The 14,913-nt window shown below is 41.8% G+C and overlaps 1 protein-coding gene across 3 annotated transcripts; it reads left to right on the plus strand.

Annotated features, from left to right (window-relative positions):
• Positions 1–2,286: 2,286 nt before the first annotated feature.
• On the plus strand, positions 2,287–9,204 carry LOC112305060 (olfactory receptor 7A17). Of its 3 annotated transcripts, none has more exons than XM_045195740.3 (2): positions 2,287–2,603; positions 6,498–9,204. In XM_045195740.3, the coding sequence occupies exon 2, from the start codon at positions 6,511–6,513 to the stop codon at positions 7,441–7,443; it is 933 nt and encodes a 310-aa protein (XP_045051675.1). In that variant the 5' UTR covers positions 2,287–2,603; positions 6,498–6,510; the 3' UTR covers positions 7,444–9,204. The 3 variants fall into 3 exon arrangements, with proteins under 3 accessions (XP_045051675.1, XP_045051674.1, XP_053768090.1); XM_045195739.3 differs by having other exon boundaries at positions 2,287–2,542; XM_053912115.2 differs by having other exon boundaries at positions 2,597–2,686.
• Positions 9,205–14,913: the final 5,709 nt, after the last annotated feature.

Here is a 14,913-nt window from a genome sequence, read left to right on the forward strand (position 1 = left end):
AGGAAAGGAAGGAAGGAGGGAAGAAGGAATAAAGAAAGATTGTAGGCAAGATAAGAAGGAATTTTAACAAAAATTAAAACATAGAAATAGATAAAAGAAGGCAGGAAGAAGACATAAAAATGGTAAATGATGGGAGGAAGAAGGAATGAAAAAAAAGAAAAAAAGGAGAGAGGAAGAAGGAATTCAGGGGGAAAGGGAAAAAAAGAAAAAAGATTAAAAAAAGGAGAAAAAAAATCTTCTGTTGGCTTTAAACCGGTCAGGTTATATCTGCTGGTGTCCTGTCTATGCAACGGGAGGGGGTGGTTGGAATGATTGGTTTCACTTTTCTCCCTTTCTGGGTCACACTCTTCGCTGTTTTGTAGGTGTGGTCCCTGGCAGTCAATCAGGCCGTTGATCAGCCACTCCAGCAGCTTTGTTCTTGGGACACGCAAGCAGCGGCTCCAGCCACTTTGGCTTGGTAAGCTCGCGCAGCAGGGGAATCCAGCCACTTTGGGTTTGTGACGTATTTTGTGCCCTGAGCGCACCGCCGGCCGACCAATCGAGCTGCCCGGGCTTGGGACGCTTGCGCGCAGGCGGCAGGTTCTGCTGCCTTGGAGTTAGGACACTCGCCAGCAGCTTTGTGTTTGGAAAACGCGCACCCAGCCGGCCCTGTGCTTGGTGAGCATGCAACCCGCCTCGCCTGAGGTTCTATGCTTGGGGGCCCGATCCAGCTGCCGTGGGCTTGAGTCTCTCGAGCGGGTGGGGCCGCCCTGGGACTGAATCACACGACACTCGGTTCTGAGGTTTTGGGCCTGTGGGTGGAGCAGCTAGCCTCAGCTCCAAATGATCTCGGAGGTTTCAGGTGTGGGCGACCCTCCGGGGTTTCATGTAGGGGCCCTGTTCGCTAATCTGCGCGCGCGTGCGCGACAGGACCTCAGGTGAGTGCCGTCACTCCGGTGCTGTTTATCCCCCCGCTCGCAGTCCAGGGACGGAGGGGGGAGGGGCGCCAGTGGCCCCGGTTACTACCAAGAGTTCTCTAACTAGCCCCTGAGTGTCTCTATTTTCTTTTTCTTTTTGAGAAATTCCTCCTTTTCAAGCTCCCCTGGTCCAATCAAGCACCTGGCTGCTCACAGCGCAGCCTGGCCCTCTCTCAGGACTCCTCTAGCTGCCCCTGCGCCAGGGCTGGCGCTTCTGCCGCCCTTGTACCGCGCGTTCCCAGGTCCCGGGGACCTTATTGTCCTTGAGCACTCTTCTTACCGTCAGATCTTTCAATGTCCTCTATCTTTGGTCTCTAATCTTCGTATATGCTGGAGTACTGTTGGCTGTTCGCTCTGCTCCTCAGATCAGCTAGGTATTTCCCTGGCGCTGAGGGGAAGTGGATTCCGCTCCCACCTATGTTGCCGCCATCTTCCCCAGACCCAACAATACTATTTTTCAGTCAATAATATGTGCTTTGGAGTTGGAGAAGTGCTGGTCTCGACTAGGTTATTTTACCTTCTAAATGTGACATAATTATTTGCAGTGGGTATTGTAGGTACTTAGCAGCCTCCTTTCAGACATTGCCCCATAACTGGAGGGGAAAACCATCCCTGGCTGGGAACCACTGCAATGAGTGAGAACTGGAAGCAGCCTGACATTCCAATCATCCGCAATTCCTTACTCTGGTTATACTTTTGGCAGACCACTGAACTCCTTCCAGCCCCATTTCAGCAATGGGGAGTGGAGTCCATAATTGTTTCACCTCACAGAAGAAAGTTTTATAAAAATTAAATTAAGCCATGTTAACAATAGGTACTAAATTCAGATTATATACCATAAAATTATATTAATACATCTCATAATTAACAAAGGTTTTCCAATGAGAGACTAAATGGCAGCCCTTCTGATCTAAGTACCTATTGACAAATGAAGTCAAGGACTGTAGTGACCAAAACTTTACATCAAAGCTACACAGCTGTCTTCCTTGTTAGAGAGAGGAATAGCAATTGCATGGAGGTATCACAGGCTGTGCCCCACCACAAGTCTGTGAATTGAAGTCACAAGGGTCCTAGTCAAGGCAGTGTCCTCAGTCTTAGACTTTGAAGAAACTTTAACTCAAAGTTGGGTAAGGTGCTGGGAGATGACAGGATTCCCTTGACTTCAAATCTAGTCCCTTAGAAACAGAGTCAGCAGGGAAATTTTCCATTCAGTCCACACTGAAGTGTCCCAAAGGGAAATGAGGTGCTGAGAGGAGGGAGTAACGGGGGACAGTATCTAATGAGCAGATGAAGGGAGAAGTAAATATCTCCTCTGCAGCCGACTCTCAAAATTGGCACCTTAGGCTGGACAGAATATACTTGTTTCTTCAGGAGACCTAACTCTGGTCCAGAGACCAATGTTTGACTCCCTCTTGCTCTTTTGTCTGAGGACAGAGCTTCAGTCTCCAACATTAGCCATCCAGGGAGGAATTCGAACTTCTACAAAGAGCCCTTCCTTTCAGAGACTCCATCCACATGAGTCTCAGAGTTCAGCAGATGGTGCAGAGAAGATCTAAAGAGAATGGATCCTAGAATTTCTACATGCGGTAACCTGAGAGACTAACCAGGCTAGCTCAGAGCTAAGAGATTACCATATCTGCTTGCTAGGTAGACTAACGAATATGTAATAGTTTCATATATTAGACTATTTTTTCCTGAAAACATTGCTAATTGGCATAGGATTCCTTTATGTAGGTATAAATGACTTAGGGAAATGTGTGAAAATTTATTAATTTTCTGTGGTCATTCTGTCATATTGTGTCTCTTCCCCTTTTTAAATGAAAATTCTCCATCTTCTTTAACCTTGACAAAGAAATTATTTTACATTCAATTAATAATCATTTGATGTGATTAAATTATTTTATAGCTTTGTCTTTTGGAATTATTTGTACAATTTCATTCCATTTTATTAATACCATTATTAGAATCCTTCCTTTTTTAATATTGTGAATATTCCATACTTTAACATTTTTTTCTATGTAAAAGCACATATTTACAATACCACAATACAGGATATGGTAAATATGTGCTCTTACATAGAAAAAATGTTAAATCTATGAACGCCCTGCTCATTTGATCTCACATTATACAAAGGAGGCCCCGGACCGTGAAGGGTAAGTGTGCTATGACATCATATCCTCAGGGAGAAGTATGTGAAGGAAAGAGATCAATAATTGTCACATAAGCAGGGTATATAAAATTTGTTCATGGGGGACTTTACATGTTGGCAAGGTACAGAAATCACGACTAGTGTGTACCTATTGGATGTATCACAAAAGAGATCAAAACTCAAAGCCAAGAACAGCAGAGGAAACATGCCACAAGATAATGAGAGAAGGGCCAGCCTCATCCACTGCTGGGCCATATAAACACAAGGATGATGTAATAACCATGGAAGAGGTACAGGAATGACAATTGGATCAGAGGTCAGGGAGCACTAAAGGTCCAGTCAGTGTGTGGTCCCATGAGTCCAAGGTGACTTCAGCACCCACGCTGACTGACTCTTCTTTCTGCACCTGGCTCTCTGCTGGGCTCTTCACTCTTATTGCTTTCCCTCATTAACAGGAACTGGCCTTTAAAATGTACTTGCATTTATGCATTGAATTCCAGATTCTTTTGACTGGTCCTAAAACATGCCTTTTACACTGTGATCCAGCATTTTTGCACACAGGTCCAGAACCTCCCCACACACACACAAACACTCATAAAAACGCGTACATGTACAAAGGGAATCACGGAACAATTATGTGTGTACCCTCACTATGACACACTCTAATATTTTCTTTTGCATTCTCTTCATTCAATTTTTTTAAAGAATATGAATAACTTATATGATTGATTTTCTACTTTTTAAAAATCTTTATTGTTATTCAATTACAGTTGTCTGCATTTTCTCCCCATCCCTCCACCCCACCCCAGCTGAACCTACCTATTTTAATTCATTCTTGTGAACCATAGTCTCACACCTTAGTTTATGCTGATCGAGAAATATTCCTCCAGCATGTCCTCCTCACCTAGGTTATTACAGAGCATGTAATTCCACTCTCATTCATTCCAGCACAGAATACATATTTACTCAGCTACACTCCACTAAGTCTGGTGGGGGAGAAGGGATTCGAGTAACATGCTTCATGCTTCAGGCACTCACTCTCTAGCAAGTAACAAAGACATGGAAATAAATAAAAATCACACCACTGGTGCTCTAACACCTCAGTTACAGGTGTGGGAAATGTCCTTGTCCTGTGCTAATGTTAGGTAAAAGAAAAGGATCATGAATGAGACAGTCCAGTCTCTCTAAAAGGGGAGATGGAGTTTGGAGAGTGGAGAGGGGGTGAACAGTTCCAAAGGGACCAGTGAAGAGACTCCAAGCAGAGGAGAGTTAGTGGGTCAAGGCCATGAACTCTAGGCTGTAGTGTCAGGTGCAGCAGAGACTCAGGTTCAATGTTTAGGAGATCAGTGTGGGTGAGGGCAGGGCCCTATGAGGGGGAAACTGGTGGAAAGGTCACAGAGACTTGAGCCTCATGTTTGAAGCTACGGAATTTTGGCAAATTCTCCCTGAGTCCATGTGAGCATTTGGCTAGAGGGGTGCCAGCTCATTAGATGGCAGAGATGACAAGGAATGGAAATATAGCTGTGGAATTGGGGTCCCATATGTTGGCAAGCAGTGGAGACACTGGAGAGGTAGGTGGAAATAAGCAGCTCATCTCACCCCAGTGGTCACCACTCACTCACCAACAGGAAGGGCCTACACCCAGCTCCTTTCATGTAGTGTACTGGTTATCTGTCCTCCACAGTAGGCGAAGGGATGCTGCAACACCCACTACCAGGTGAGGTCATTAACAATTTTTATGTTGTGCACCTGAGACAGTTAATGTCATAAACCAATGTTACCTCACTTTTTAAATAAGGGAGCATATAAAAATCATGTAGACTGTACCAAAAAATACAATTAAATTAAAGAAATAAAGTGGTTCAGATACCCTGCAAGTTCAAACAGCTGATATGTGGTAGATAAATTGAAATTGGTCACCTAATTCCAAAAGCTTAGCATATATTATCATTTAGAAATGGGTCTCCATTTCATCTCAAATACGTCTTCTATCTTCATTGTATTTCCTGATGCTGATTGTGTTTGTTTCCTTTGGTCATTTTTCTATTGCAATGTTCAATGTGTATGGCATCTTGACAATGTAAAATATCCTTTCTCTTTGATAAATGGCTTTTTGCTGTTTTATCAGTTATGCTAGGGGTGAAGGGCATAGAACTGGGGCTGGAATGCTGCCAGAACCATGGAGTTTTGCCTCATCTCAGCCACTCGGCAAGCACCTAAATGATTAGATATTTCCCACTTGATGTGCACATTTTCCTCTCTGCTTTTTAACCCATTTTTTTAAGTTCCTTTAAGTAAGGGACTCAAAATGTTCATATGAAAATGGAGCCCCATGTTTACATGTCATAGGAGGTTTAACCAATGGAATTTGGATACTATTTCCACATACATAGGGTAAGACAGTCTGATGTGGACATCATGACTTGTATCCTTCCACTTCCAATTCCTGTGATAGGGTGAGAAGAGCTTGGTGATTACATGGCCCCAAGAAGTCACAGTGTACACACGTGTGTGTGTGTGTGTGTGTGTGTGTGTGTGATGTAGGGCAGTTTGACCTGAGCCCATTTACTCCAAAATGTGTCCTTTAACAAACAGAAGCCAGAATATTAACCAGCCCATGAAAATAAAAGGGGGATCTCTTACTATTTTCAAGATTTTGGAAATAAAGTTAATAAAGTGCAGGAAACTGCATGTGAGCAACGGATCATCCTGTCTCGAGTTTCAGCAGCAGCAGGGAGGCCACCTGACTCTTCCTCGTTCTCTGACAGCATCTCTCATCCCTCTGATCTTCCTCCTTCTACTCCCTGTGCTGGATTCTGAGTCCTGAATGTCTGAAACAAGTGTCATCCTTAGGCCTTTGCATGACTCTTACCCCGCCCCCCTCAATTTCCTTGTGTCTCCCACTCTGTCTTCCTGGAGGTCCCTACTCAGGTGTCACCTTATTTGCAGGGATACCTGAAAGCCTACTTTAAAACAAAATAAAACACCCCCATCCACTCTGTTATCCCTACTTTCTTTTATTTCCCCTGACACTATCTAACATGGTGTACAATATATATAGTATATTCTTTCACTATAATTATATTCTAAAGATTTTTCTCTCAGCATCCTATACCCTTTCCCTAGATATGTGGAATATCAATGACTATTCCTCAAGTACCTGAAAGCATTTCTCATTAAAACAGTGTAACCCATGACTACCAGGGAGAAAAGGTCTGGAGAAGACAGAAATTCCTAATCAGAGATGTCAGGGGGGTGCCTTAAAGGTTATGATGTGTACCAAAATTGATATTGATTACTTTACTGCAAAATATGGTTGTAGCTTTTCAACTATGCTAGCATGATTGCCATTTGTATAAAACTAATCATGTGACTTTTTTCTTTCCTACTAGTCATCTCCACCACATGGTACGAGGCAATAATACCCCAATTTCAGAATTTCTTTTTCTGGGATTTTCAGACAAACCAGAACTGCAGCCCCTCCTATTTGGGCTGTTCCTCTGCATGTACCTGATCACTGTGTTGGGAAACCTGCTCATCATCCTGGCGGTCAGCTCAGACTCCCACCTCCACACACCCATGTACTTCCTCCTCTCCAACCTGTCCTTGGCTGATATCTGTTTCACCTCCACCACCATCCCAAAGATGCTGTTGAACATCCAGACACAGAGCAAGGTCATCACCTATGCAGGCTGCATCACACAGATGTATTTTTTTACACTGTTTGGAGGTTGGGACCACTTCCTCCTGACTGTGATGGCCTATGACCGATTTGTGGCCATCTGTCACCCCCTGCACTACAGGGTCATCATGAACTCCTGGCTCTGTGGACTGCTGGTGCTGGTATCGTGGATCATAAGTTCCCTGAATTCCCTGTTACACAGTTTAATGTTGTTGCGACTGTCCTTCAGGGCAGACTTGGAAATCCCCCACTTTTTTTGTGAAGTTAAGCAGATGATCCAACTTGCCTGTTCCGACACCTTTCTTAATGACATGGCTATGTATTTGGCCACTGGGCTGCTGGCTGGTGGTCCCTTGGCTGGGATCCTTTTCTCTTACTCTAAGATCCTGTCCTCCATACGAGAAATCCCATCAGCTCAGGGGAAGTATAAAGCATTTTCCACCTGTGCATCTCACCTCTCAGTGGTGTCCTTATTTTATGGTGCAGTCCTAGGTGTGAACTTCAGCTCTGCTGGTACTCACGGCTCACAGTCAATTGCAGTCACCTCAGTGATGTACACCATAGTCACACCCATGCTGAACCCCTTCATCTACAGTCTCAGGAACAAAGACATAAAGAGGGCTCTGAAAAGAGTTTTGGGGATGGCAGGTAAATGAGGGACAATTGTTCTAAGCCTCAAAATGTGCCCTTGAAAGCAAGCTCAATGTCTGGGAACCAGAGCTGTGACTGCTCAGTGGGATAAACTGGTTGCTTCTCTTTATTTCTTGGCATGTCCATTTCCTTGTATTCATGTTCTCTAACAATTTAATTAACTAACTTGCTAAGATTCTGTAAAATAGGTGGAGAGTTTTCCCTTTGACCATTAACATTATGAAAGTCTTTCTCAACCTTGGATCAGAAATATTTGGAAATTTCCATATCTTTCATGGGAAAACTTGGATTTCTCTAAAATAATTTCTTCTCAAATGATATATATCATGCCAAGAAATTTTTCCCTAGTTGATCTGAAAGTATAATCAGAGTTGTGTTACTCAAATGGACAAAACTACACTTGGCATCTAAGGATATTAATTTCATTGTATAGGAAAATATGAAAGCAGTTTTCACTGTGGGTTTGTCATTGATTTTTACATCACTAACTTAAGTACTCTTCATAATAGTGTAGATTTTAAACACTCTTCCACTTAAGTCTCAGCCTATTGATATTGCAGGTATTCACTCTAAATGCCTGGCACAGTCACCTAGGCCCTAAGTTCTCGTGACACCAACACTAGCCAACATTGTGTCTGGATCAGGCCTGTCAGTTATTGTGATAGCATGACATTCCTCTGCCAAACCATCAGAGAACCTGGGTAACAATAGGTTTCTTACTCAGAGATTGAAGGGTACACAGAGTGCCTAAGGTCCACACATGAGGTCATGGGTGAGAAGGGGAAGAAGACAAAGAGAGAGAGAAAGAGAGAGAGAGGACATTACTGTGGACTCTGCGTTTATTCAGGTTCGAGGGCAAGATGGATAGAGTTTCAAAGCTTTACTCTAAGTTCTCCAGGGCTTTCTGTAAGGGGGCCTTCATAGGGAGTGGGCCAGGGTGCTTAGCTAGCAACTGTGTCAGAGAGCTGGCCACGTGTTTCTTCAACATGGTTATCTTTGAAGTGGAATCCTTGGAAATCAAAAGTTTAGTGTCAGGCTCTTAGACTACAAACATGCCAGTCTGCTTCATAGCTGCTCTCCTGCTTTTATTGTCTTACTCAGCTCAGTGTCCCAATGCCCAGTGGAGTCACTGACAGAAATCGACCATCACATACATACTTACAGTGATGTCTACATGGACACCAAGTTTTAACTGATTACTCTAATATTTCCTGAGTGCCACAGATGACCTGAAATTCAATGACACAAAACTGCTAATCACTAATTTCACTGCTGTGTACTCATGAGTATTGCTGTACACATGGAAGATTGATGCCCATGTGTAAGGGGCTTTCTGCATTGGGGTAAGTGGTCGGTTAGTATATTTTACCTCTTTAATGAATTCTATTTATTTCTCTGTTTGAAAATTTCAGTGCTGCCTATAATTATGACTCCTCTATGACTCTTAGCAAAACATTTCTTCTTTTCTAAATTTTGTCTTAACCACTAAAGGAACAATAAAGGTTCCAGATTATATATCGTATGTCTCTCTCATGCTCAGAAATCATTTCTTTTGATCAAAAAATGACTCGCAAGACAGGCTGAATTCCTGCCTAGTCATGTGATTCAGGATCACCAGGTTTTCTGCACAAATGTGCATGAGCTTCCAAACCCTTGGAGACCCCTAGAAGGGAACCTCAACACAGTCATCTGTCAGTACAGTTATCTGTAATGAACTTGAATAACAAACTAATCATGAACATTGTCCAAAATATCAGAACTTATGCTAAATATAAAAACATTATTATTTTAATTGCGTTTAGTAGTCTTTGCTTTGATTATAGTATCAGTTAACACTGCATAACAAGCATCCTAAATAGAATGTTTTTTTTTAAATTTTTATTGTTATTCAATTACAGTTGTATGCCTTTTCTCGCCATCCCTCCAACCCACACCAGCTGAACCAACCTCCCTCCCCCACCTCCACCCTCCCCCTTGGTTTCGTCCATGTGTCCTTTATAGTAGTTCCTGTAATACCCTCTTCCCACTGTCCCCCCCCCACCCCGGCTATTGTTAGATTATTCTTAACTTCAATGTCTCTGGTTATATTTTGTTTGCCTTTTTCTTCTATTGCTTATGTTCCACTTAAAGGTGAGATCATATGGTATTTGTCGCCACCACCTGGCTTATTTCACTTAGCATAATGCTCTCCACTTTCATCCATGCTCTTGCAAAGGGTATAAGCTCCTTCTTTCTCTCTGCTGCATAGAATTCCATTGTGTAAATATACCCTAGTATTTGGATCCAGTCGTTTGCTGATGGGCACTTAGGTTGCTTCCAGTACTTGGCTATTGTAAATTGTGCTGCTATGAACATTGGGGTGCACAGGTTCTTTTGGATTGGTGTTTCAGTGTTCTTAGGGTATACTCCCAGCAGCGGATTGCTGGGTCAAAGGGCAGTTCCATTTTTAGTTTTCTGAGGAAATTCCATACTGTTTTCCACAGTGGCCTCACCAGTCGGCATTCCCACCAACAGTGCACTAGGGTTCCCTTTTCTCCGCATCCTCTCCAACATTTGTTTGTGGATTTGTTTATGTTGGCCACTCTGACTGGTGTGAGATGGTACCTCATTGTGGTTTTAATTTGCATCTCTCTGATGGCTAGTGATGCTGAGCATCTTTTCATATGTCTCTGGGCCCTCTGTATGTCTTCCTTGGAGAAGTGTGTGTTCAACTCCTTTGCCCATTTTTTACTTGGGTTGTTTTTCTTCCTGGAGTGGAGTCGTGTGAGTTCTTTATATATTTTGGAGATCAGGCCCTTGTCTGAGGTATCATTGGCAAATATGTTTTCCCATACTGTTGGTTCTCTTTGTATTTTATGCTGTTTTCTTTAGCCATGCAGAAGCTTTTTATTTTGATGAGGTTCCATTTGTTTATTCTTTCCTTTATGTCCCTTGCTTTAAGGGACATGTCTGTGAGGATGTTGCTGCGTGGAATGTCTGAGATTTTCCTGCCAATGTTTTCCTCGAGGATTTTTATAGTGTTACAACTTATTTTTAAGTCTTTTATCCATCTTGAGTTTATTTTCGTGTATGGCGTAAGTTGGTGATCAAGTTTCATTTTTTTGCACGTAGCTGTCCAGATCTCCCAACACCATCTGTTGAAGAGGCTGTTTTTGCTCCATTTTATGCTCCTGCCTCCTTTGTCAAATATTAATTGACCGTAAAGACTTGAGTTTATTTCTGGGCTCTCTATTCTGTTCCATTGGTCTATGTGCCTGTTTTTATGCCAGTACCAGGCTGTTTTGATTACCATGGCCTTGTAATACAGCTTGATATCAGGTATTGTGATCCCTCCTGCTTTGTTCTTCTTTCTCAAAATTGCTGCAGCTATTCGGGGTCATTTATGGTTTCATATGAATTTCTGAAATGTTTGTTCTATATCTGTGAAATATGTCATGGGTACTCTAGTAGGGATTGCATTGAATGTATAAATTGCTTTGGGTAGTATGGCCATTTTGATGATGTTAATTCTTCCAATCCATGAGCATAGTACATGCTTCATTTGTTTCTGTCTTCCTTAATTACTTTCTTCAGTGTTGTGTAGTTTTCTGAGTACAGGTCTTGTAGCTCCTTGGTTAGGTTTATTCCTAGGTACTCGATTTTTCTTGTTGCTAGATCAAATGGGATTTGTTTCCCGATTTCTGTTTCTGCCGTTTCATTGTTGGTGTACAGGAATGCCTTTGATTTCTGAGTATTGACTTTGTATCCAGCTGTTTTGCCAAATTCACTTATTAGGTCAAGGAGTTTTTTGGTGGAGTCCATAGGATTTTCCATGTACACTATCATGTCATCTGCAAACTGTGACAGTTTCATTTCCTCCTTTCCAATTTGGATGCCTTTTATTGCTTTTTCTTGTCTGATTGCTGTGGCTAGGACTTCCAATACTATGTTGAATAGGGATGGTCAGAGAGGGCATCCTTGTCTTGTTCCTGATCTTAGTGAGAAAGCTCTAATTTTTTGTCCATTGAGTATGATGTTGGCTGTAGGTCTCTCATATATGGCCTTTATTATGTTGAGGAACGCTCCCTCTATTCCCACTTTGCTGAGTGTTTTTATCAGAAATGGGTGCTGTACTATATCAAATGCTTTTTCCGCATCTATTGATATGATCATGTGATTTTTGCCTTTGCTGTTATTTATGTGGTGTATTATGTTTATTGATTTGCGAATATTGTACCATCCTTGCAACCCTGGGATAAATCCCACTTGGTCATGGTGGATGATCTTTTTAATGTATTGCTGGATGCGGTTTGCCAATATTTTGTTGAGGATTTTAGGTCTATGTTCCTCAGCGATATTGGCCTGAAGTTTTCTTTCTTTGTTGTGTCTTTATCTGGTTTGGGGATTAGGATGATGCTGGCTTCATAAAATGAGTTTGGGAGTCTTCCATCAGTTTGGATTTTTTCGAATAGTCTGTGAAGGATAGGGGTTAGCTCTTCCTTAAATGCTTTGTAGAATTCTCCTGTGAAACCATCTGGTCCAGGGCTTTTGTGTGTTGGGAGTTTTTTGATGACTGCTTCAATTTCATCTGCTGTTATTGGTCTGTTCAGGTTTTCTGCTTCTTCTTCATTCACTTTTGGAAGATTATATTTTTCTAGAAATGTGTCCATTTCATCTAGGTTTTCAAATTTCTTAGCATACAGTTCTTTGTAGTAATTTCTTACAATCCTTTGTATTTCTGTGGTATCAGTTGTAATCTCTCCTCTTTCATTTCTAATTGTGTTTATTTCGATCCTATGTCTTTTCTTCTTGATGAGCCTCCTTAAAGGCTTGTCGATTTTGTTTATCTTTTCAAAGAACCAGCTTCTGGATTCATTGATCCTTAGAATTGTGCTTTTAGCCTCTATGTCATTTAGTTCTGCTCTGATCTTGGTTATTTCCTTCCTTCTGCTTGCTCTGGGCTCTCTTTGTTGTTGTTACTCCAGTTCTTGTAGGCGTAGGGTTAGGTTGTTTGTTTGAAATGATTCTATCTTTTTAAGGTAGGCCTGTATTGCTATGAACGTCCCTCTCAGGAGTGCCTTTGCTGTGTCCCATAGGTTTTGGGTTGTTGTGAGTTCATTTTCCTTTGCTTCCAGAAAGTTTTTGATTTCTTCCCTAATCTCGTTCTTGACCCATTCATTGTTTAATAGCATGCTATTCAGTCTCCATGATTTTGAGTGTTTGGGGTTTTTTCCTTTGGGGTTGGTTTCTAGTTTCAGTCCCTTGTGGTCAGAGAAAATGCTTGATATGATTTCAATTTGTTTAGGCTTGCTTTGTGTCCTATTATGTGGTCCACTTTGAAAATGTTCCATGTGCTTTTGAAAAGAATGTGTATTTTGCTTCTTTGGGATGAAAGCCTCTATATATATCAGTTAAGTCCATTTCCTCTAGGGTATTGTCAAGTGACACAATATCCTTGTTGATATTTTGTTTGGAAGACCTGTCCATTTTTGATAGTGAGGTGTTAACGTCCCCTACTATAATTGTGTTACGCTCACTATCTTTCTTGAAATCCTCCAAGATTTTCTTTATGTATTTGGGTGCTCCTATGTTGGGTGCATATATATTTACAATGTTTATGTCTTCTTGGTGGATTCTTCCTTTGAGTATTATGACCTTCTGGGTCTCTCTTTATGGCCCTTCTTTGGAAGTCTATATTGTCTGATATGAGTATTGCTACCCCTGCTTTTTTTTCCTGTCTGTTTGCTTGGAAAATTTGTTTGCAGCCCTTCACTTTCAGTCTGTGTAGGTCTTTTGTCCTGAGATGGGTCTCTTGTAGGCAGCATATGTGTGGGTCATGTTTTCTTATCCATTCAGCCATTCTATGTCTTTTGTTTGGAGCATTTAATCCATTTACGTTTAAGGTTGTTATTGATAGGTAGTTATTCATTGCCATTTTTTCCTACCTGTGTTCCTCTCTTTCTCTTTTCCTTCCTTTTCTTAAAGCAGTCCCTTTAGCTACTCTTGCAGAGCTGGTTTGGTGGAACTGTGTTCTTTTAGACTTCTTTTGTCTGGGAAACTCTTTGTTTGGCCTTCTATGTTGATGAGAGCCTTGCTGGGTAAAGTAGTCTTGGTTGCAGGCCTCTGGTTCCCATTACTTGGAATATTTTTTGCTATTCTCTTCTGGCTTGGAGCATTTCCATTTAGAAGTCAGTTGCTCAGCATGGATGAAACCGGAGAGCATTATGCTAAGTGAAATAAGCCAGGTGGTGAGGGACAAATACCATATGATCTCACCTTTAACTGGAACATAATCAATAGAAGAAAAAAGCAAACAAAATATAACCAGAGACATTGAAGTTAAGAACAATCTAACAGTAGCCAGGGTGGGGGGGTAGGGGTGGTGGGCAGGGACAGTGGGAAGAGGGTATTACAGGAACTACTATAAAGGACACATGGACAAAACCAAGGGGGAGGGTGGAGGTGGGGGAGGGAGGTGGGTTCAGCTGGGGTGGGGTGGAGGGATGGGGAGAAAAGGCATACAACTGTAATTGAATAACAATAAAAATTTTAAAAAACAAAAGAAGTCAGTTGCTAACCTTATTGGGGCTCCCTTGTATGTTACTTCCTTTTTCTCCCTTGCTGCCTTTAAGATCCTCTCTTTGTCTTGGAAATTTGCCATTTTAATTATGATGTGTCTTGCAGTGGGTCTCTTTGGGTTCCTCTTGCTTGGGACTCTCTGTGTTTCCTGAATTTGGGTGACTTTTTCTCTCCTCAGATTAGGGAAATTTTCCATCATTACTTTTTCAAACAGGTTTTCTATCCCTTGCTCTTCTTCTTCTCCTTCTGGTATTCCTATTATACGGATATTGTTACGTTTCATGTTGTCCTGCATTTCCCTTATTGCCTCTTCATTCTTTCTGAGCCTCTTTTCCTTTTCTTGCTCTTTCTGGGTGTTTTTTTCTACTTTGTCCTCCAGCTCTCTGATCCAATCCTCTGCTTCATCAAGTCTGCTTTTCATTCCTTCTACTGTGTTCTTCAATACAGAAATTGTATTCTTCATTTCCTCTTGGCCGTTGTTGATAGTTTCTATTTCCTTTTTCATGTTGATATAGTTTGCAGTGAGTTCATTGTAGTTTCCTAGTAGTTTCTGGTAGTTCTCTGTGAGCTCAGAGAGCTCAGTGAGCTTCCTGATGACCATTGCTTTGAACTCAGTATCTGATAGTTGACTTGCCTCTTTTTCAGTTAGCATTGTTTCTGAGGCTTCCTCCTTTCCTTTCATTTGGGAATTGTTTCTTTGTCTTCCCATTGTTTGTAAGACTCCTCGTGTTAGCCTCTGTTTCTTAAATTGATCTATTCTGACTCCCTGGGTTTATGGTATGAACTTCTATGGTAGAATGCCAATGGGATTCAGTGGTGCTGTCTCCTTAATCTCCTATGCTCTCTGGTCTTGAGCTGACGTTTATGGGTGTAACACGGTCTAACTCTGGTCTTTTCAGCACTCCAGCTTTTCTTGT

This window comes from Desmodus rotundus, chromosome 9 (assembly GCF_022682495.2).
Source record: "Desmodus rotundus isolate HL8 chromosome 9, HLdesRot8A.1, whole genome shotgun sequence".
NCBI classification, from domain to species: Eukaryota; Metazoa; Chordata; class Mammalia; order Chiroptera; family Phyllostomidae; genus Desmodus; species Desmodus rotundus.